This window comes from Lissotriton vulgaris, chromosome 11 (genome assembly GCF_964263255.1).
Source record: "Lissotriton vulgaris chromosome 11, aLisVul1.2, whole genome shotgun sequence".
Taxonomy (NCBI): Eukaryota; Metazoa; Chordata; class Amphibia; order Caudata; family Salamandridae; genus Lissotriton; species Lissotriton vulgaris.
Genome location: NC_141699.1, coordinates 75300180 through 75322339, shown reverse-complemented (window position 1 = coordinate 75322339; position 22160 = coordinate 75300180). Strand labels below are relative to the sequence as shown.

The 22160-nt window shown below is 47.7% G+C and overlaps 1 protein-coding gene across 1 annotated transcript in view; it reads right to left on the bottom strand.

Moving 5' to 3' along the window:
* Positions 1–22160, bottom strand: part of MAPK1 (mitogen-activated protein kinase 1) — a 352914-nt gene that overhangs the window by 89735 nt on the left and 241019 nt on the right. Inside the window, exon 7 of the mRNA XM_086942728.1 lies at positions 13735–13844. Coding sequence (XP_086798854.1) covers positions 13735–13844 — 110 coding nt within the window. The remainder of the gene's footprint in view (positions 1–13734; positions 13845–22160) is intronic.

Genomic DNA, 22160 nt, shown 5'->3' with positions numbered 1-22160 from the left:
GCCTGGGTTGAAGGTCGAGGAAAAAAAGATTTCAAAACCACTGGTTCGTTAAGATGAAAGTCTGTCGGTACCTTCGGAATGAACTTGGGGTTCATCCGTAGGATCAATGTATCATTCTTGAACTGCAAGAAGGGTTCTTTGATAGTTAAAGCCTGAAGCTCTCCTACTCTCCTTGCAGAGGTTAGTGCCAAAAGAAGCGCCACTTTCCATGATAGGAACTTTAGGTCCGCCTTATGTACTGGCTCAAATGGCGGTCTCATCAGCTGAGCCAGGACCACATTCAAGTGCCACACCGGAGGTGGGGGCCTAACTGGCGGAAAAACTCTAAACAGTCCTTTCAGGAATTGTTTTATTACTCTTGCTGACAATAGAGAGGGGCCCGATCTTGTTCTTCTATACCTGGAAATAGCTGCCAAGTGGACCTTGATAGAAGCATGAGCCAGACCTGCCTGTGCCAACGATAGAATGTATGGTAAGAGTTGATGCGGAGCTGACGAGAAAGGACGTACTTTTTCCCTCCGACACCACAAATGGAATCTCTTCCATTTCGCTCTATATGTCTTATTAGTGCTAGGGGCTCGTGCCTGTGCCAAGATGGTCCTGCATTCTTCTGAGATGTCTAAATCCTTAAACTCTCTGTATTCAGGAGCCAAGCCGTCAACTGAAGCGAGCTCGGGTTCGGGTGAAGAACTTGGCCGTTGTACATTGATAGAAGTGTTTGTTTGGGTTGCAGATGAATGGGCTGTGTCTCTGATAGAAGAAGCAACTCCGTGTACCAAAACTGGCGAGCCCAGGCAGGCGCTATTAGAATCATCCTGCACCTGTCCATCTTGAGTTTCTTGAGGACTCGAGGAATCAGGGGAAATGGCGGAAAGGCGTAAACAAACGCGCCCGACCAGGACATCGAAAGGGAATTCCCCAGAGACCCTCTATGGTGTTCCCTGCTTGCGTAACACCGGCATTTCTTGTTTCCTGGTGTTGCAAACAGGTCGATCGCTGGGGTCCCCCAACGGAAGAAGATGTCCTTGACCACTGTGCTCTCCAATTCCCACTCGTGCGAGACTGCTCTCAGGCGGCTTAGCGTATCCGCCTTTGTGTTGCATACTCCTGGAAGGTGTTCTGCCACGAGTGTGATGTTCTGCGATATCGCCCATTCCCACAGTATTTGGGCTTCCTGTGAAAGCAGTGGCGATCTTGTGCCTCCCTGCTTGTTGACGTAATGCATTGCGGTGGTGTTGTCCGTCCTCACCAGGATTGCCGAATCTGTAATCCTTGGGAGGAAAGCCAACATTGCCAATCGAATAGCTCTTAGCTCCAGAACGTTGATATGTAAGCGACGTTCCTCCGGAGTCCAGTGACCACTGACCTGGAGGTCTTGCATGACCGCTCCCCAACCTTGAAGAGAAGCGTCCGTGGTAATGACGTGAGGAGCCCGTGCAGCCTTGAAACTGAGTCCCACAGTGAGGTGAGATCTTTTCATCCACCATGAAACCGACCGTTTCATCCGCTGGGTAACCGTCACCCTGTCGTCGAACGAACCTTCCACTTGTCTCCACTGAAGGTCCAGTTCCTCCTGCAAGGGGCGCATTCGCAGCCTGCAGTGCGGAATCAATTGAATACAGGATGAAATCGACCCTAGAAGAGATTTGTACATCCTGACTGTTATCCAACTTTTCTTTTGCAAACGAGTGGCTGACGATATTAGTTTCATCTGTCTCTCTTCCGATGGGAAGGCTTTGCACACCTGAGTATCGAGTATCGCTCCCAAGAACTTCACCGTACCTGCCGGCTGAAGAACTGATTTTTCCTTGTTGAGTTGTAAACCCAGATGAATAAAGAGGTTCAGGCATGTGCCCACTGCTTTTGATGCCTCTTGTAAGCTTGATGCCTTCAGCAGCCAGTCGTCTAAGTACGGGAATACTTCCAGCGACTGTCTCCTCAGAAATGCTGCTACCGGGGCCAGCACCTTTGTGAATATCCGAGGAGCGGACTTCAATCCAAATGGGAGCACCATGAACTGAAAGTGACTCTTGCCTACTGTAAAGCGAAGGAAACGTCTGTGAGCTGGATGGATCGGGATATGAAAATAGGCATCTTCCAGGTCCAATGTTGCCATGTAGTCGCCTGGGTTCAAGAGGCGCAATATGTCCTGGAGTGAAATCATCCGAAACGACAGTTTCGTGAGATAGGTGTTGAGCTCCCTCAAGTCCAGGATAGGACGCCACTTTTGCTTTGTTTTGCGGATCAGAAAAAATCTTGAATAGAAACCTTCTCCCCTTTGTGATAGGGGAACACGTTGGATCGCCCCTTTTTGAAGCATTTGTTGAGCTTCCTCTTGTAGAAGGTTTAGATGTTTCGAAGTAGTGGCGTGGGGAGCTCTTGTAGGTGGAAATTCCTGGAATTCTAGAGTATGCCCATTTCGGATGATGTTCAATACCCACTGATCCGATGTAATCTCTTCCCAGCTGCTCAGATGCTGTGATATCCTGCCGCCCACTGGAGATCCCAGAAGCGGAGGAACAGTTGGCAGAGTCAGGAGGCCGCTATTGACGCTTGCCAGCGTCCTTGCCCTGACGCCCCTGTCGTCCACGAGCGTTCTGGCGAGAGAAAGACTGGGATTGAGACTGCCGCTGATAGTACCGATTGCCGTACTGAGGTCTGTACGACTGCGACTGCTGTGAATATCGCTGCTGCTGATAACCTCCTCTTGGTGAAGTGAAGCCTCTTCCTCGTGCTCCACGGAACGGTGTCTTCCTATATTGCAGGTTCCCCAGAGCTCTTGCTGTCTCCGTGTCTTTCTTTATACCCTGCAGGGTGTCATCGACATGTTTCCCAAATAACATGTCCCCATCAAAGGGCAAGTCCAAAATCCTATTCTGGACCTCTGGCCGGAAGTATGTCGCTCGCAGCCACCCTTGTCGCCGAAGAACCGCTGCACTGCCCAGAGCACGGAAAGAGATGGTGGCGATGTCCATCGTGCAGTCAATCATCTCCGAAGAGGAACGTTGTCCTTCTTCCAGAAGTTTCTGTGCTTCCGCTTTCTGGTCATCCGCTAGCAGATCCACATAGTCAAGTCAAATAGGCTTTATTTCGACATAAAAAGTATCTTAAAAAGCATACATACATAATAAATTCAATATTTAACATTGCTAGATAAAAGGCATAAAAACCCCTACGTGCTAGGGATCAGCTGTTTTTTCCCTGCCAATTCTGATGGGGGGGATTAGATAAATTACCTAAAAGAGATAGGCCAATAACGGACCATAAATTTATAATCAAGATTAAACAATTTGCCTATGTCTTTTTGACCGAATCCGCCATGCCCACCCAAGATATTTCGAGGTGGCGCATGCAAAAAATGTACGAGTGTCTGTAAGTAGTATTCTTAGTGCCACATTGCAATGTCTGGTGCCCAAGGTAAGACACATCGGTTTCATCCATTTCGTGCGAGGAACCTTGTAGGCAGGGCACTCGAATAACAAATGGGGGACAGATTCACGCCGCTGAGGGCAAAAGGGGAACCATGGAGCAGTCTGGTAAGGAATTTTCCAATGGCATGTAAGCTCCATTACAGGGAGAAGGCCTAATCTGAATTTAAAATACAGTGATCTTTCCCATGGAGCAGAAATAGTGTCCAGATACAATTCTCTGATAGGGGCATCTTTGATTTCCAAGAAGTTTCTAGTCGATTTGCAGATTGTTGTCGAAGAATTTCTTCTGTTTACCACCCACTGCCAATAAAGTTTTTTTATCGTGGATTTGGGCGGGGCTGACTGTTGGAGCCACGCTTCTTCCAGCCCCAGGTTGGTAAGTAAGGCCTTGATGTCCCTTAGCCATTTTATTTTTGCCCAACCCGGGGTTTTGATTATTTCCCGAAGGCCATCTGCATAGCTTGAGAGCTCTGGTACTCTCCAGATGCGGGCCCACAGTAGCAGTGGGCGTAACTTTGCTTGGTCTTCGATCGCCCTACATCCCATATCCAGTTGCAATGGTAAGATGGGGACAGATGGACCGAGAGACATCAAACTTCTCAGGAAGGTATTCTCTGCTCGAATTAGCTCATTCATATTTGACATCCCCCAGAGCTCTGCCCCATAAAGTGCTGCGCTTACTCCTCTAGCCGAATAAATGTCCATTACTGCCGCTATTGGTTTTGTAGAAGCTGCTCTCTGCTCTTTCAACAAGACCCCGGTCACTCTTTTCAAACTCAATAACATTTTGGTCAAGTGACAGTCCCATTTCATGAAGTCCACCAGCCAGATGCCCAGATAGTCGAACGTCCTAGTCCTTTCCAATGCAACGGACCCCAGTGTAGGAGGGGGTCCGAGTTTTTGCGGGGGATTCAAAATGAGATATTTTGTTTTATCTGTGTTAATACAGAGACCTCTTTGCTTGCAAAAATCATCAAATCCAAAAAGAAGTTGCTGGAGGCCCATTGGGGATTTTGACAATAGTAAAGTGTCGTCAGCAAAGAGCAGGGTAGGGATTAGACGGCCTGCCAGACGGGGAGCATCTGCTGGTAACTTAGTTAGGAAGTCCACCACCCCATTCACATAGAGGGAGAATAGGGTCGGGGCCAGTACGCAGCCTTGCCGCACACCTCTATTTTTGTTTTTTTTTGACCATTTGGCCCCCAGCGTATTTGGGCATAGTTCTTTTCATGAAACCTCATGATCAAATGAAGCAGATAGGGTGGCATGCCAAGGTCACTCAGTACCTTCCAAAGGTTGTTTCTGGGTACCAAGTCAAAAGCCGTTCGGAGATCGATGAAGGCCAGGTATAAGGTACCCTTCCCAATCGTAACGGTCTTCCAGTGAATCATGAGCAGCCTTAGCGATTGTTCTATTGTTCCTGTGCCAGCTCTGAACCCAGCCTGGAAGTCCGAGAGTATCATGTTTTCCTCTGCCCATTGCTGGACTCTGGATAAGAGGACCTTGCCTGCTACTTTTTGGGAACAATCTATCAGGCTAATCGGCCTGTAATTAGCCGTATCATCTCTTGAGCCTTTTTTGTGCAGGGGTACCACCTCAGCAGCCTTCCATGAAGTAGGGAGGGGGGCCCCTGCCATGGCAGCATTTAGTACAGATGTGATTAGTATACTCCAGTCATCTGGGTCTGCGCGGAGGAGGTCGCCAGGAAGGCCATCAGGACCAGCTGCTTTCCGAGGAACCAAGGATTTTATAGCAATTTCAGCTTCTTTCGTGGCAAACAGACTTTCCTCATAACTCCCATCACCTCGAAGGATCTGTGGTAGCGGGAAGTCCGTTACTTCTACTTCAGATGATGTATACAGTTTTGAGAAATGTGCAAACCACTGTTCTTCGGTTATATTGCATGTGATGACAGTATCTAGGGGTCTGTTTTTCTTTCGCAATAAGTCCCAGAAGCCTTTAGCATTTTTTCCCACACTGGCGGCACGGAGTTCCTGCCAGAAGGCATCTTCCCAGTCTCTTCTTGCTGCCCTTAGCGCAGATTTATAGCTCTTGCGTTTGTTAGCTATTAATGTTGGATCACCGCTCTTTACTGCCAGTATTAAGGCTCTCTTTCCAGCACGGCACTCCGACGAGTACCAGCATGAATTGGCCTGTCGCTTGTCAAGGTTTTTGCTCCCCTTTTTTGACTTAACCATGAACAAATCCCCAATCGACGTTGAAACCTCACTAAACATAGCTGCAATCCTGTGCGGACTGGGAGGCTGACTTTCCAGGAGTTCACAGGCTGCAGCAGTGATAGCTTTAATGCAGGATAATTTTTCTTCATCGATAGCCACTTTGTCCCATCTTAGGCGTCTGAGGCAATTTGAGGGGACCACCCCCCCCGATGACCTTTGCTCTGGAACGTCACGATCTCCATAGAATGAGCCACTGTCCCTCCACCAGTATGTTAGGGATAATGAGAGCGCATTATGATCACTATCCAGGGAAGGTAAAACTGACATATCCTTCGTGTGGGCCCACAAAGGAAAGTTTAAAAGAAGGCAGCAACAGCTACAACGATGTCCACAGCTATCAAAGGATAACGCCGGTAAGTCCTCGGCGTGCGAGTGTCCCGCTGGAATGGAGCGTTCAGCTTCTTTTCCACCCTCTGAGCGAGGGGTGGGAGGGGCAAGAGGTCTGCAGGTGTGCCGGGACGCAGGGACTCCTGGATCTTTGAGTCCCTGCAGCGGCAGCGCTGGTGTATAGAGCGTGTCCCTGCTCCCTCGACTGCTTGTTAAGGGCTGTGAGCAAACGTGCTCCCAACAGCCTCACGGACCAGAGCTGCGACGCGGCACCCGCGGAGCTGGTGCGGCTAGCTGTAGCGCGAGGCAGCAACAGCTACAACGATGTCTACAGCTATCAAAGGATAACGCCGGTAAGCCCTCGGCGTGCGAGTGTCCACATAGTGTGCCACATCACTCCACATCTGGCGGTCGTATCTTGCTAGGATCGCCAAGGCATTCGCCGCTCTGACCAACAAGCTAGCCATCGACGAAAAACGCTTCCCCACGTTATCCAACCTCCTACCCTCCTTGTCTGGTGGAGTTGTGAGGGTGGCCGAAGGATTTCGCGACTTCTTCTGCGCCGCCTGCGATATGACCGAGTCTGGTCTAGGATGTCCAATCAAGCAGGCGGGACTGTCATCAGGAGCTTTATATTTTTTCTCCAAGCGCGGAAGAGTTGGAATGACCGTCGCTGGGGTCTGCATCACCTTCTTCCCTTCCTCCCATATGTGCTCTACAATGGGAATCGAGCGCACCGCCTTACGCTATGCCTCTTTAAAATCGTACAAGAAACAATCCGTAGACGTTGTAGGCATTGCTAACTTAAAGCGCGCTGTGGCTCTTTCCATCAAACTGAAGAAACCTCCTACATCCGCCGGAGGCGAGTCGACCGGGTCTGGCACTGGTGAAGCTGGATCCGGAGCTATGTACTGGTTCCATTCACTATCCTGGTCTTGATCCTGGTTCTGCCCCGTTTCTTCCTCATCCGAGGTATCCACTTGGACCTGCCGAGGATATTCCCTCTCATGTTCCTATTCCTCATCTAAGTCCGAATCATGGTACTTTAGATTCAATTGAGATGGACTGTATGCATCCCCATACATCTCATTCTCCTCCTCTGAGTAGTCATCTTCATCCAACAAAAGGGGTGGAGGTAATGAAGGTACTTTCCTTGGAGAAGACATATCTGGAGTTATCCTCCTCCTTCTGCTGTTTTCTGTAGCACCTGTCGTCGACTGCGTTGAAAACAACTCCACCGTTTCCTTATTCTGAATCGTCGTCGACGGGACCGTCGACGAGAGTCCCTTCATCGTCGACGGGCTCACCATCGTCGACGAGATCGTCGACGGAACTGTCATTGTCGACAGGCTCGTCGTCGTCGACTGGATCGTCGCCGTCGACATTGCTACCGTCGACGGAATAGTCATCGTCGACGGGATGGTCTTCGTCGACGCGGTGGTAACCGTCGACGTGGTAATAGTCGTCGACGCCGTCGTCGATCCAGTCTTCGTCGACGGAATCGACATCGAGGTCTTCGTCGACGCTCTCGTCGTCGTCCTCGTCGTCGCTGGATGGCTCGTCGACGACTGAGGAGAAAAAATCACCTCAGATTTTTTAGAGTCCTTTTTGACCACTGCAGAGGCCTCTACAGTCGGTTTCTTGACGGACTTGGCTACTTTAACCTGGTGGGAAGGCCCAGCCGAGCTCTCATCCAGTTTAGCCTTTTGCACTTGCAGTGCATGCCTTTCCCTCTCCTTTACACTCACGTGAGGAGATTCGATAGGCCCTGGCTTGCCAGACCTATCAGAGGTCCCACGCATAGCCTTTGAGGGGGGTTCAGTTGAAATGTCCACAGACGATCCACCCCTCTTCAACGAAGTCTTTGAAGATGATGATCTGGCATCTTCCTCATCACCAGAAACCACTTCATCCCTCCTTTCCAACTTCCTAAGCCACAGAAGCAGCCGTCCTTCACGATCACGGAGGGTTTTCACTGACATTCTCCTGCATATACTAAACCCCTCAACCTTATGGTCTGGGTATAGACAGTATATACAGTCATTATGTTGATCTTCAGCATAAAGTCGTTTTTTGCCACAAGTGGCACAAGACCTGAACAGGCTCTTCTTTTCCTTATCAGCCATGACAAAGCTGAAATAAATCCTTTCAGAAAAACTGTTAAAACAGTACCTCAAGTTTAAGTTAGAGCAGAGCTCTAAGGAGACTCCCTGTCACCAACGAAGCGGTAGAAAATCTGAGGCTCTGAGCTTTCTCAGGAAGGTTCTACAGGGTGAGGCTGATCTGATTGGTTGCTAAGGTGCCTTTGGGTCTTTTTACATAATGACACCAATAGGCTGCAAAAGATAATGAGGCCTAGGCCTAATTTTTTACTTTTTTACACCTATTAGGGTGTTATTTACCTAGGTATATATATATATATATATATATATATATATATATATATATATTATTACCGAGGCTCCCATTCCGACGACGGGGAATGATACAAGCAATGGGAATCTATGAAAGTTCCAATACTGGAGTAACCGGAGGTCTTTCATGATGGTGTAATGAGGCGGTGGGATGTTTTGGGCGTTAAAACAATAGGTAATATTACTGATCTTGGTGGCATAATTACATTTGAAAGAGCCCAAACTTTGTTTAATCTGGAGCGCAGGGAATATTTTAAATTTTTTACAGATCGGTCTGCCCTTGTAAGGAAGGGGGGAGTGAGGGGGGAAGGTTAAGAGCATTTTGTAGAGATGTAGCTATGGAAAGGGTGCAAGATCCTGATGGGTACACTAGTACTCAGATTTATGATGAGCTGAGCCAACAACAAAATTATCTAAAAAAAAAAAAACACTCCTAGAAGTGGCAGCGGAAGCTGAGCATTTAAGAGGGTGAGTCCGGAGGCCTCACTTAAGTTAGGATGTACAGTTTTAAAGGTGGCCAACCTTCAAGCTCAACATTTCATAACCATTTTGGAACTCTATTACACACCTGCTAGAATAGCTCAATGGGTTGGGACTATGGGTATTTGTTGCCCCCACTGCCATAGCGATGAGGCAGATACAGTTCATATGTTCGCCTCCTGCCCTATTTCGGATCATTTGAAAAGAGCTGTAGAGTACTTTATTGGACAAACTCTGAGGATCCAAATAAGATTAACCAAAGAGCTGGGGATTTTAGGTGTGGTTAGAGATGATGTTCTGGTAGCTCACCGTGAATTTATATTTCTCGCCATGGCGGTTGTTAGAATTTGCGTGGCATCTGCGTGGAAGTACCCTAACCCTCCCACTTTTCAACAATGGGTGTCACGGATTTTAGCCATGCATAATTTGGAAAAGGGTCTCTATGAAAAGAAAGGGTGGAAAGCTATGAAATTAGGGAAACCCATCTGGGTCCCGATTACGGATTGGAAGACTAGATCGGAAAGACCCCAGTTATAACTTTTGGTTCCGAATATAGCAACATAGTATTTGTCTCTGCTCCGATTGCCCTATTATTTTTTGGGGGGCAGGCATATGGTGTGATTTAGATTTAATAAATTTGTTTGTTTGATCTTATTTTGCTTATTTACCAGTCGGATGGTTTGGTTAATCCTTTTAATTCTTTTGTTATTTTACATTGTAAAGTTTGTCCCTGTCCTCTCTGATTTTTCTTTGTCAAGAAAAACCTGTATAATGCTGGATTGTTATTTGTACTGATGAACTTAAAACTGATGGTGAATTAAAACATTTTTTTTTATTTTTTTTATTAAAAAGGATCTGAGTAGACCTTTCTTTAAAGAATCCAACATTTTCAAGAAGATATCTGGTAATTTTAAAGACAAAACTGAGCAGAGCTCAGGGAGACAACGTGCAGTAGAAAATCTGAGGAACTTAGCTTCTCTTGGGAGTGTTCTACAAGGTGCTGTCATCTGATTGGCTATTACGTTTTTTTTGGCAAAGGAACTTAGTGTGAAGCATTTAAGAGCACCAAGGAGAATAAGAAAATCACACACCAATAAAGATACACAACAGTTTATAAAGAACGTATTTGTATGAACCTTGATAATCAAAAGCCACCCGAGGATTCAGAAGATAGATTTTATTACGTTTTTATCAATTTTAAATGCAATGGCTTAGTGCTGCACCACCACCCCCTTTTGTACCGCTTGGTCCCGCCAGCCCGTCCTCCCCAGCTGAGGGGTACTTCATTTACAGCAAGCACATAGGATCCGTACTGAGATCATGCTCTGAAGGAGAAGAGGTGCTCTACAGGTAATCCTGTAGCTCAGTGTTTCCCAAACTGGGGTCCGTGACACATTCCCTGGGGGTTCGTAGGCAACAGTTTTAAAAGCACAGAAAAGTTTCTTGTATAATTAGCAGCTTTCCGGCAACAATAAAAGTGTTAAGATCATGCCAGTGATTTATGTACCTGCTGGAGCGTGAGGAGAGTTTTGTTCAGTGGCAGCTTTGATTTAACTAATGTAGCACAGAGGGTTAATGTGCCTACTGCAAAGAACGTGTAACATGCATTTTAAAAGCGCAGTATTTTATGTGCATAGGTTCGTGGTTACTCCTTTTGTCACATATTCTTTCGTTACTGTGCACGTCACAAGTGACAATTGTAATGTAGCAGAGGGACCTATAAACTGTCACCAAAGAGCTGCTTGCAAACTGCATGGTACCAGTTAGTAACTTATGTTTTTCCCTAGTTATTCATTATCCTGATGCTGCTAAAAAGGTTTATTTGGGTGGAAATACATTTTTAATGTTAAAGTCAGTGCTAGCCACCATGTTATGTTCTGAATCCTGAGTTTGAGCTTTTCCAGACCAAGCACTATTTAAACATTTTATATACACACTGATTTACATGTATGATTCAATGTCTTTATGTGAGTGTGATGTAAAGTGCTCTGGCATCCTACAATGGTATGAGAGCTGCTATAAAACAAATGAAATGCAGGTGACAGAGGGGCTATTACTTCAATATAAAATACTAAGGGCAAGATGTATGATTCGTTTTTGTATGTGCGAACGAGTTCGCTAACCCATTTGCGCATGGAAAAACCTATTGGGCCATGTACATAGCCTATTTTGCGAGTCGCAATGTGTTTGCGACTCGCTAAATACGTTTTGCAATTTGGTATCTGGAAGGGGCATTTCCTTCCAAATAGCGAGTCTCAAAACCATGTACAAATGTTTTGCGGTCGCAAAACATTCGCAATTACCACCTACTTCAAGTGGATGGTAATGCATTTGCAAATGGGAAGGGGTCCTCAGTAGATCCCTTCCCCTTTGCAAATGCATGCAAAATTATTATTTACGGGCAGGCAGTGGTTCCAGGGACCTCTGCCTGCCCTTAGAAAATTAAACGAAAATGTTTCATTTCCTTTTTCTTTAAATGCATGGTAAATAGGCTGCATTTTCTTTTTAAAACTGCTTTATTTAAAAGCAGTCCCAGACATGGTGGCCGCAGGGCCCAGCAGGCCACCATACCTGGAAGGGCTGGCATTCCCAATGGGCTCGCAAATTGCGAGAGGCTCATTAATGTTAATGAACCTCGCAATTTGCGACCCCATTGGGAATCTCAAACAGTGTTAAACACACTGTTGTACATTTCATTTAGCAACTCGCAATTTGCCACTTGCCATGTGTCGCCAATTGCGAGGCGCTAAATGAAATGGTCGTACATCTGGCCCCAAAATCCTTAGTACTTTGAGTATTTGTTTTGTATGCACACGTGTGTATTTTTTTCGACTTACTGTTTTTATATTTGAAATGTAACTCTTACAAATTGCTTGGGGTCCCCGGCTTCCAGTGATGACTCAATGGGGGTCCTCAAGAGTCAAAAGTTTGGGAACCACTGAGTGTAGCTGGCTGTAGCAGAATGAAAGGCTGTGTTAATCATCCTCACAGGGCCACAATTTTACTTCGGGCTATATGCCTGCCATATACTAAGCACGCTTCGACTCGGGAACGGGCTAGCAGGACCGGTGCAGCACTAAGAGCAGTACGGTAGCCGCTTCACACTATTAGTCTATTTGGAGGATGACTGGCCAGAGGTGCAAGGCAGCACCCCCTGCATTCAGAGGATAAACCTGCGGGCCAAAAAGGATAAGTTACTTACCTGTAATCCTAGTTCTCTTCCAGGGGTATACTCAAAGTCATAAGCACTGAGAAGTCCACGTGCAGGGACCCCGGAGTTCTAAAAAATATATATCCACCACAAGAACTTACCTGGAATGAGGGAGCCACAATCAGGGAAATTCGATTTTGCCACTTTATTGATGATGAAAACAGCGAAGGAACAGCTTGCTGCCTCACAGAAATGATGTCCAGCCCTGACGTGTTTCGTGCCATCAGCCGCACTTCTTCAAGGGGGTAAGGACTTGCTGCCGATGAAACCAGTCATTTATCCCTGCACTCGTTTATACATCAAAACCCCCGCCCTTGTGGGCGTGGCCATGAGCATGGCCCGATGGTTATTGTAGTGCAGGGGTAAACCTCGAGTGAGTGCGTGCTACTCACTCGATTCCTTGCATAAATTCCTTGCATAATGCCTGCCATTCTAGGACTATCGTTTTTCCCAGATCACCAACCCTCTTGGCAGAGAATTTACGGGGACTTTAATTTTATTTTTATACTGAATCTATTTATGATTGCAATCTTACCTTTGTATCCCTAATATCACTATGTCCCCACATACCTGCCCCTCCCCATCCCTTTGTACAGTTTATGTATATTTCTGCACATTGACTTTGTTTGTACACCGTGATATATCCTGTAAAGCGCTCTGATAACCTCACGGGTCAAGTTCGTGCTCTATAAAACACTAAAATAAATAAACAAGTGGGACATAGATAAAAGGTCTGTTCACATTATGGATTTTCAAAAAACAGTACCTGCCATAAAAGTCCTAATTGCTGAAATAGTAACAGGGGCAGTAGTCCTCTGTGTGCCCATCAAGGTCAGAGGACAAGTGCTGGACCTTACTCATCTCATAGGGCAGCCCTAGACCTCTAGATTAAAGCGACGCCAGGGCCAAAATAAACACTCAGGATACCAGATGCATGCAGTCGGGTATTCAGGGGTAGGGATGCAGGGGACATTCCTGCAGCCGCAACCTACCTGGCAAAGCTATTCATTTTCTCATAAAGTTTCATATAAAGAAAAATTTAGAATGTTCTGGCTTCTTGCTTTTACACTAATTACTTTAGAGTAGGAAAAGTTAAAATGGCTAAATCTGGGCAATAAAACCTATTACATAGGGTACCAAAATTGTTTTTAGTTTAAAAATATTGCCTTTCCTAATTAACGATTTACTCTCTTTACACATATATACACACACACACATTATATATATATATATATATATATATATATATATATATATATATATATATATATATATATATATATACATACACACACACACACACATTAGCAAAAGTGCTCTGGGTTACTGAGCAGAAGTATTTGGCAGTTGTGACTATCATTGAAAATGATTTGAAGATCACCACAGTGAAGGCAGAGTAGCCAAGAGCAAATATTTCACAGTTGCAATATATCAATGCATGTTAAAGAGAATGGAGTACAGCATCACATGAAGTGGGTATGTCAATTCATCTAAAGAAACTATGCACGATTATAAATCTCTTGTAAGAAATAATTTATTAACTAAAAATCTGTTTAACATTCAAACTTCCTTTCATCCGAACAGCTTACAACATGCAGGGAAATACCAGAATAGGAAATTAAAATAGTTACCTCATCACTGGGGTCATAATACTGTTCCAAGTAAGGATGTGCCAAAGCTTCCTCGACCTCTATTCTCTTGTGAGGGTTGAAAGTCAACATTTTATCCAACAAATCAAGTGCTGGAATCAAAAAGAAAGGTCACTAAAACATATGTTTAAAGTAGAAAAAAGCAAGAGGTTTATTGGACACATTTACTAGCAATTCTCCTTTACAAAAAAGAAAAACAAAATAAACCAGAAATGAAAACAGACAAGCAATACACTTGTTAGAGGCACATTCCAGAGTAATTCTGAAGGTAGCAAGCTGCGCTTACGTCCTTACGTAAAGTGTAGTGCCAGGGCAGTTCTAAGCGAAGTCACAGAAAAGGCAGGCCTTCACCACTAGTCTCTTAGCCATTATCCTACTTCTCATAGCAGGAAAAGGGTAGGCTCGTGTATTTACTTCCAAGACTTTTTACTGGTAGCCCAAATAACAAGGAGCTTGCTTTTACTTCACTGTGGGATGGTCTAAGATAATTGTAAAAAATAACTAAATGTATTATTCACTAAAACCTGAGGAGGACACACAAGGGAAATAGGATGAGCAAATGAAAACCAAAAGCTTCAACCTCTATAGTTATGTTTTGAAGTCCGGAATTGTTCACAAGTGTTTAGTGCACAAATGGACAGACAGCAAATGGTGGTTGTACAAATTTTAAAAGGTGACCAGCAGCATTTCATTCAGAACCATACCCCCGAAAAAAAATCAGTCTTATTTGAGGATTAGTTTGAACCAGGGCCAACTCAAGATGCAAACTGTGGACTTTGATAATTGAGCCTCAAGCACAAATCAGATGTCCCAATAACAATATCTCTAACAGCAAGGTGCATTATTGCAGCATCTGTAACAGATTTACCAGTGTGCTACTGTGGTAAAAGAAAGGGTAAAGGCAAGAATTCTCATAGGCTAGGTAGAACAGGGTCATTGGTTTACTGCTAGGGAGAACTTCAAACACTTACCAAGGGGAGGGGCTACTAAAGGATGTTACTTTTTACGTATGTGGCAAGCGGTGTACTCCTTGCATTTCCGAAAAGCAAAAAGAATACCCCCTCCCCCTAATCTGATAATGATCAGTGGACACTCAATATCTCTCAAAAGTACTTTTGTTCAAGGACTCACTTACCTGTTTTGTTCTTATAATTGATGCCTTACTGGATAACTTTAGTGTACATTGTAAGAAAGTGCCCTATTTTTGCACAGTTGCACCCACTTCTGCTAAATTGCTGATGTACTTTGAGTGTGCCCTGGGTTCCTGCCAAACAGGTACCCAGGGCCTATGTTCTTTCCCTAAAACTGCATTGAAACAAAACCAAATTGGCACTCTTTCGCCACAGGTCAGTACCTTGTACATGGTACCACAGGCACCAAGGGCACTGTGGCCAGGAAAGGTCTCTAGGGGCTACAGCACTTATTGTGCCACCCTTGGAGGCCCTTTACCTTTACAAACACACTGCCTTTGCAGGCTGCATGTTATGGTGTAGAACAAAGTGAAGAGTCGACATGGCACACATTCCTGTGTGCTATGCCTGCAACACACTCCCTCACATAGGTCAGCCACCTCTTTAGCTGGGAGCACTATACAGGTGCAGGGGTACAAGTGCATGAGCCCTGTACCCTTACTGTGCAAGCCAATTCTTAGATATTTTAAGTGCAGTAATGCCATTATTAGCATATGGTGCTATGGAGTTTGTCATTAAAAACTCCACTTGCAAAAACAACAAGTGATGGACCGAATGTGGATCAATGTCACACATTCCCCCAGTCAAAAGATCTGGGCCCAAATCCATTGTTTTTTGCACTCCACACCACCCTGGGTTAGACAATGGCGATATGCAAATCAGCTCTGACCCTGTTGCCCCATTGGAACAGTCCAGTCCTAACTACAAAAGCCATGTCTCTGGGACCCACGTCTGAGCTACCCCAGTACACTCAGGCAGAAAATTACAAAAAACAATTTGATGGACAGAATGTAGATCAATGTCTTACATTCACCCCAGTACAAGGATCTGGGCCTAAATCCATCGTTTTTTGCACTCCACACCACCCTGGGTCAGATAATGGCTTTATGCGAATCAGCTCTGACCCTGTGCCCCATGGGAACAGTCCAGTCCGAACTACAACAGCCATATCTTTCCCAGAACGGAATCAAGCATCCGAGGACCGGACCGGTTTCGAGGTAACACCTCTCATCAGCCCGGCTAGCTTGACTCCAAGTGGTGTGGGCTGATGAGAGGTGTTACCTCGAAACCGGTCCGGTCCTCGGATGCTTGATTCCGGTCTGGGAAAGATATGGCTGTTGTAGTTCGGACTGGACTGTTCCCATGGGGCACAGGGTCAGAGCTGATTTGCATAAAGCCATTATCTGACCCAGGGTGGTGTGGAGTGCAAAAAACGATGGATTCAGGCCCAGATCCTTGTACTGGGGTGAATGTAAGACATTGATCTACATTCTGTCCATCAAATTGTTTTTTGTAATTTTCTCCCTGAGTGTACTGGGGTAGCTCAGACGTGGGTCCCAGAGCCTCCACACCACTGGAGTCAAGCTAGCCGGGCTGATGAGAGGTGTTACCTCGAAACCGGTCCGGTCCTCGGATGCTTGATTCCGGTCTGGGAAAGATATGGCTGTTGTAGTTCGGACTGGACTGTTCCCATGGGGCACAGGGTCAGAGCTGATTTGCATAAAGCCATTATCTGACCCAGGGTGGTGTGGAGTGCAAAAAACGATGGATTTAGGCCCAGATCCTTGTACTGGGGTGAATGTAAGACATTGATCTACATTCTGTCCATCAAATTGTTTTTTGTAATTAAAAACTCCACAGCATCATAATGGCCTTACTGAAAACTTCCAAGTTTGGAATCTAACTTCTCAGCATATTAAATCCACTGATGCCAGTGTGGGATTTAATGAAAAATGCACTCAGAGGGCATCTTAGAGATGCCCCCTGAAAAACAACCTAACACCAGTGTCCAGGTTGAGAGGCTGCTCGCCAGCTGCCACCACCAGACAGCTTCTGGACGCCTGGGTCGAGAGCCTGCTGCTCTCAGTGGTCTGAAACAATGCACATCCTATGACGAGCTACCTACATAAGAAAACAAGTTACTTACCTGTAACTACAGTTATCCAGTATTGATATCTTTCATAGATTCACATGCCTGAATCATTCCCCGTCGCTGAGGCGGGAGTCCCACGGTCAATAAAAAAGCAGTGCCAAAGGTAAATAGTAGTAGGTTCTAAAGAAAAGGCCTGAGGCCTAGATCTTAGGAGCCTATCGACATCATTATGCTAAAAGGGCCAAAGAATTAGTCCCAACCAATCAGCACCCTCTAGAACACTCTCAGCAGAGCCAGTTCTCCTCAGATTTTCGTTAGCACAAGTGGGAAATATGTATCCCAAAAATAGAGAACTGACTCTCCGGGGAGGAGGGTGGGTGCAAGTAAATCTATGAAAGATACCAATACTGGATAACTGTAGTTACAGGTAAGTAACTTGATTTCTTATCCAGTATTGGGGGCATCTTTCACAGATTCACATGCCTGAATGGTTTTTTCAGTGAATTTCAAAGGTTTTTAAAATGCTAATTCCCAACTATAACGTGTGTGAAACCTATGGTTTTTTTCAGTGAATTTCAAAGGTTTTTTAAATGCTAATTCCCAACTATAACGTGGCTGTAACCTATGGTTTTTTAAATGAAAATTTTTTAATGTAATAATTGTTATATTTTTTATACTGATTTACTACATTATCATTTTTTTATTTTTAGATATATTTTTTAAATTACATTACATATTTTTAATATAAATTGATAAAAAATGTTTTTACACCTCTCTGCAACGCAGCCCCCTGACGCGTTTGCAGAGGGGAACTAATTCCCCTTGCATACTGGGGTTCCCTGGGGGCCAACTAGCCCACATGGTACCTCCAGTATGCGCCAGGGGCTGCATTGCAGAGAGGTGTAATGAGGCTATGCCCCTTTTTACACCTCTCTGCAACGCATCCCCGGGCGTGTTTGCAGAGGGGGAACTAATTCCCCTTGCATACTGGGGGTCCCTGGGAGGTAACTAGCCCACCAGGAGCCTCCAGTATGCGCCAGGGGGCTGCGTTGCTTTGCCCCGGAGAGCGGCGGTCCCCGGGATAGTGTGGGGGGGGGGGGGATTGGGCACCCCCCCACACTTCTTTTTCACCATGCCCCCACTATTTGGTCCCCCTGGGGGGTAATTTTTAAATAAACATACTGGGTTTAAAAAAAAAAACATTTTTGGCCCTGGAGGTCCTTGTGGGACCCCATGAGCAGGCCTAGGGGGTCAGGGTGCTTCTACCCTGCCCCCTTTTTGTGTTCTACACGTTTGTTTTTCTGCTTTCTTGTGCCTCGGTCTACCGAGCACAAGATGGCTGCCAACACTTCCTGGTTTGAAGTGTTGAAAGCCAATGAGCATGCAGCTTGTGCTCGAGAAGTTTTAGAACTCAAAAAGGGGGCAGGGTAGAAGCACCCTGACCCCCTAGGCCTGCTCAGGGGGTCCCACAAAAAAATTAGGGGGGGGAATCGCGGGGTGTGCGCACCCCGTGATTTTTCGTTTTTTTTTCGCTGAGCAAGCCTAGGGGGTCAGGGTGCTTCTACCCTGCCCCCTTTTTAAGTTCTACCAGTTTTTTTCTGCTTTCTTGTGCCTCAGTCTACTGAGGCACAAGATGGCTGCCATCAATTTCTGTTTTGGAGTGTTGACAGACAATCGCAGCCAATCAGCATGAAGCTCGTGCACCGCAAGGTGCGCGCACGGTGCGCGCTTATAGATATATCATTGATTTCAACTTTAATTTTCTCAGCAACTACTGGAGGGATTTACACCATTTAAACAAAAGCGTGATCTGCGTACCAGACCCTACCATTTTCCCAAATTTGGTGTAATTCCGTTCAGCGGTTCGGGCTGTAGCCGTGTCTAAAGGTCCTATGGAAATTAACATGGAGAAAACACGTTTTGGGACCCCCCCCCCCCCTTTTTTCTCAGTCCCCGCTTCACGAATCCCCCCGAAACTTTCAGGGAAGGAGCGGTGCTCAGCGAGACCATTTTAAAAATTACAGGCAGATCCCTCAAACGGCGCCAAAGTTATTCCCAATAGAATGTTCGGAATTTCTTATGGTAGCCAATCCTAACTATAACAACCTACTGGCGACCGCCAGTAGGATATACATATATATACATTATATATATATATATATATATATATATATATATATATATATATATATATATATATATATATATATATATATATATATATATATATATATATATATATATATATATATATATATATATATATATATATATATATATATACACACACATACATATATATACACACATATATACATATATATATATATATATGTTTACGTTGAAAATAATGGCAAATACAATGGGATTGATTCTTTGTAAAGACGTTGTTTTAAATAATTGAACTGTATTTATTATTTTAAGTAGTTCAAGGACACTCCGGCAATTTACATGTTATTTTAAATTTTAAATCAGCATGTTTATGTAAAATACCTGCCGTGTGTCCATAGCTATATGCCTTTTTTGAACAACGTTGTGAAAGCGTACAGTGAAAACGCATTAGGATGTTTTCAGTGTTTTTGCACATGTGATCAATGACGCCAAAAGTGGGAGGGGCACTTTGCACTTTAAATGTAGATGATGGTGTATTCAAACTGTGACACATGATCAAGGGCTTACGGGCTTGAAACGCGTTGTGTTGGGTCACTTAAAATAAAATCATTGCCCATTTGAAATACCTCGGAGGTCTGTGTCTCTTTCCTCGCCTGTCTGCTGCTGCGGAGTATCAGGAAGTGGTTCGAGTGTTTCCAGATATATATATATATATATACACACACATATATACAAACATATATATATACACATATATACACACATATACATATATGCAGGAGGTGACCCTCCTGGTCGCTCCTCCTGCCGCACGGTCCCGGTGTGCCAGGGCCTCCCTCTGCCTGCCGCCTTCCTGCCAGGTCCTCCCGCTGCCTACCTGCCTGGTCCCCCTGCTGCCTACCTCCAGCCCCAGGCCAGCCTCGCACGTTCCCGCTCGCTTGGCCCCCCTGCTGCCGGCTGCCTGACCCCCGACCCTGCCATAGCACGGTCCCCGGGGGCCAGGTCACCCTACTGCCGGCCCGACCCCCGCCCCCTGCCCGCCGCCTGCTAAGGTCAGCCCTCAGGCCTCCCCCCTCGCCGCTCCGCCGCTTTCCCAACGTTTTTTGCTTCCCGCCGATCCTACCCCCACCCCTCCTCCCCCCGCCCCTCACTTCCCCCCCTCCCCGCCGCTGCCCCCCTGCGGCCCGCCCCCTCTACCCTCTGCTCGCCCCTGATTCGCCTCCCCGCTCCCGCCTCCCAGCTGCCCCTCCCTCACACTCGCACACATAAGGCAGGGACCACACGGCAGTGAGCTGTGACCCTCCTGGTCGCTCCTCCTGCCGCACGGTCCCCGTGTGCCAGGGCCTCCCTCTGCCTGCTGCCTCCTGCCAGGTCCTCCCGCTGCCTACCTGTCTGGTCCCCCTGCTGCCTGCCTCCAGCCCCAGGCCAGCCTCGCACGTTCCCGCCAGCTTGGCCCCCCCCCTGCTGCCGGCTGCCTGACCCCCCGACCCTGCCATAGCACGGTCCCCGGGGGCCAGGTCACCCTACTGCCGGCCCGACCCCTGCCCCTGCCCCATGCCCGCCGCCTGCTAGGGTCAGCCCTCAGGCCTCCCCCCTCGCCGATTTCCCGCCGTTTTTTGCTTCCCGCCGATCCTACCTCCCCCCCCCCCTCCCCGCCGCTGCCCCCTGCGGCCCGCCCCCTCTTCCCTCTGCTCGCCCCTGATTCGCCTCCCCGCTCCCGCCTCCCAGCTGCCCCTCCCTCACACTCGCACACATAAGGCAGGGACCACACGGCAGTGAGCTGTGACCCTCCTGGTCGCTCCTCCTGCCGCACGGTCCCCGTGTGCGAGGGCCTCCCTCTGCCTGCCGCCTTCCTGCCAGGTCCTCCCGCTGCCTACCTGCCTGGTCCCCCTGCTGCCTGCCTCCAGCCCCAGGCCAGCCTCGCTCGTTCCCGCGCGCTTGGCCCCCGGCTGCCTGACCCCCGACCCTGCCATAGCACGGTCCCCGGGGGCCAGGTCACCCTACTGCCGGCTCGACCCCTGCCTCTGCCCCCTGCCCGCCGCCTGCTAGGGTCAGGCCTCGCCCCTCGCCGCTCCGCCGCTTTCCCGCCGTTTTTTGCTTCCCGACGATCCTACCCCCACCCCTCCTCCCCCCGCCGCTCACTTCCCCCCCCTCCCCGCCGCTGCCCCCCTGCGGCCCGCCCCCTCTTCCCTCTGCTCGCCCCTGATTCGCCTCCCCGCTCCCGCCTCCCAGCTGCCCCTCCCTCGCTCCACCCCCCCACTACGCCATTTATGGCGGAGTCCACACGTACGCGCAGCGGGCTCGCCCTAAGCGCGCCAAAGGTAAGCCCGTCTGCGCCCGGACCGCGCCCAGCGCCAGGACTCCTGGTTCCCGCAGACCCCAGCCCGCCCGCCGGACGTACGACGCCGCCACCCTCAACGCCGGCCGAGTCCCGGGCTGCTACCGAGCCACCCCGAGACGCACCCACGGACCCTTCTGCTGCAACTCCTGCAAGTTCACCTGCATCCGGACCTGCACTACTCCAGCACCAACCAAGACCAAGACGAGCAACAGCAGCAGCCACCTGAAATGCATCCTACTCAACACCCGCTCCGTCCACAGGCACGCCATCGAGATCTGGAACCTACTCGACACCACAGCCCCAGAAGTCGCCTTCTTCACGGAAACCTGGATGAACGCCTACTCAGCGCCCGACATCGCCATCGCCATCCCAGACGGCTACAAGATCATCCGAAGGGACCGCATCAACCACACCGGAGGAGGCATCGCCATTGTCCACAGGAACACCATCCGCATCACGACCAACACCGACGACACCCTCGAAACCACCGAGCACCTGCACTTTCAGGTCCACATCAACCACAAGACCACCCTCAGAGGCACCCTCATCTACAGACCCCCGGGACAACGCACACAATTCAGCGAAGACATCGCCGACTTCATCAGCCCGCACGCCCTCTGCTCCGCTGACTACATCCTCCTAGGAGACCTCAACTTCCACCTGGAGAACAACAACGACCGCAACACCACCACCCTGCTGGACAACCTCGCCAACCTGGGACTCAAGCAGCTGGTGACCACCCCCACCCACTACGCCGGACACACACTCGAACCCGTCTTCTCATCCAGCAAGGACATCGCCTTCAGCCACGCCACCGGACTCCACTGGACGGACCACAGCTGCGTCCACTTCAGCTTCGGAAGGACCACGGTCCACCACCACCAGCAACAGG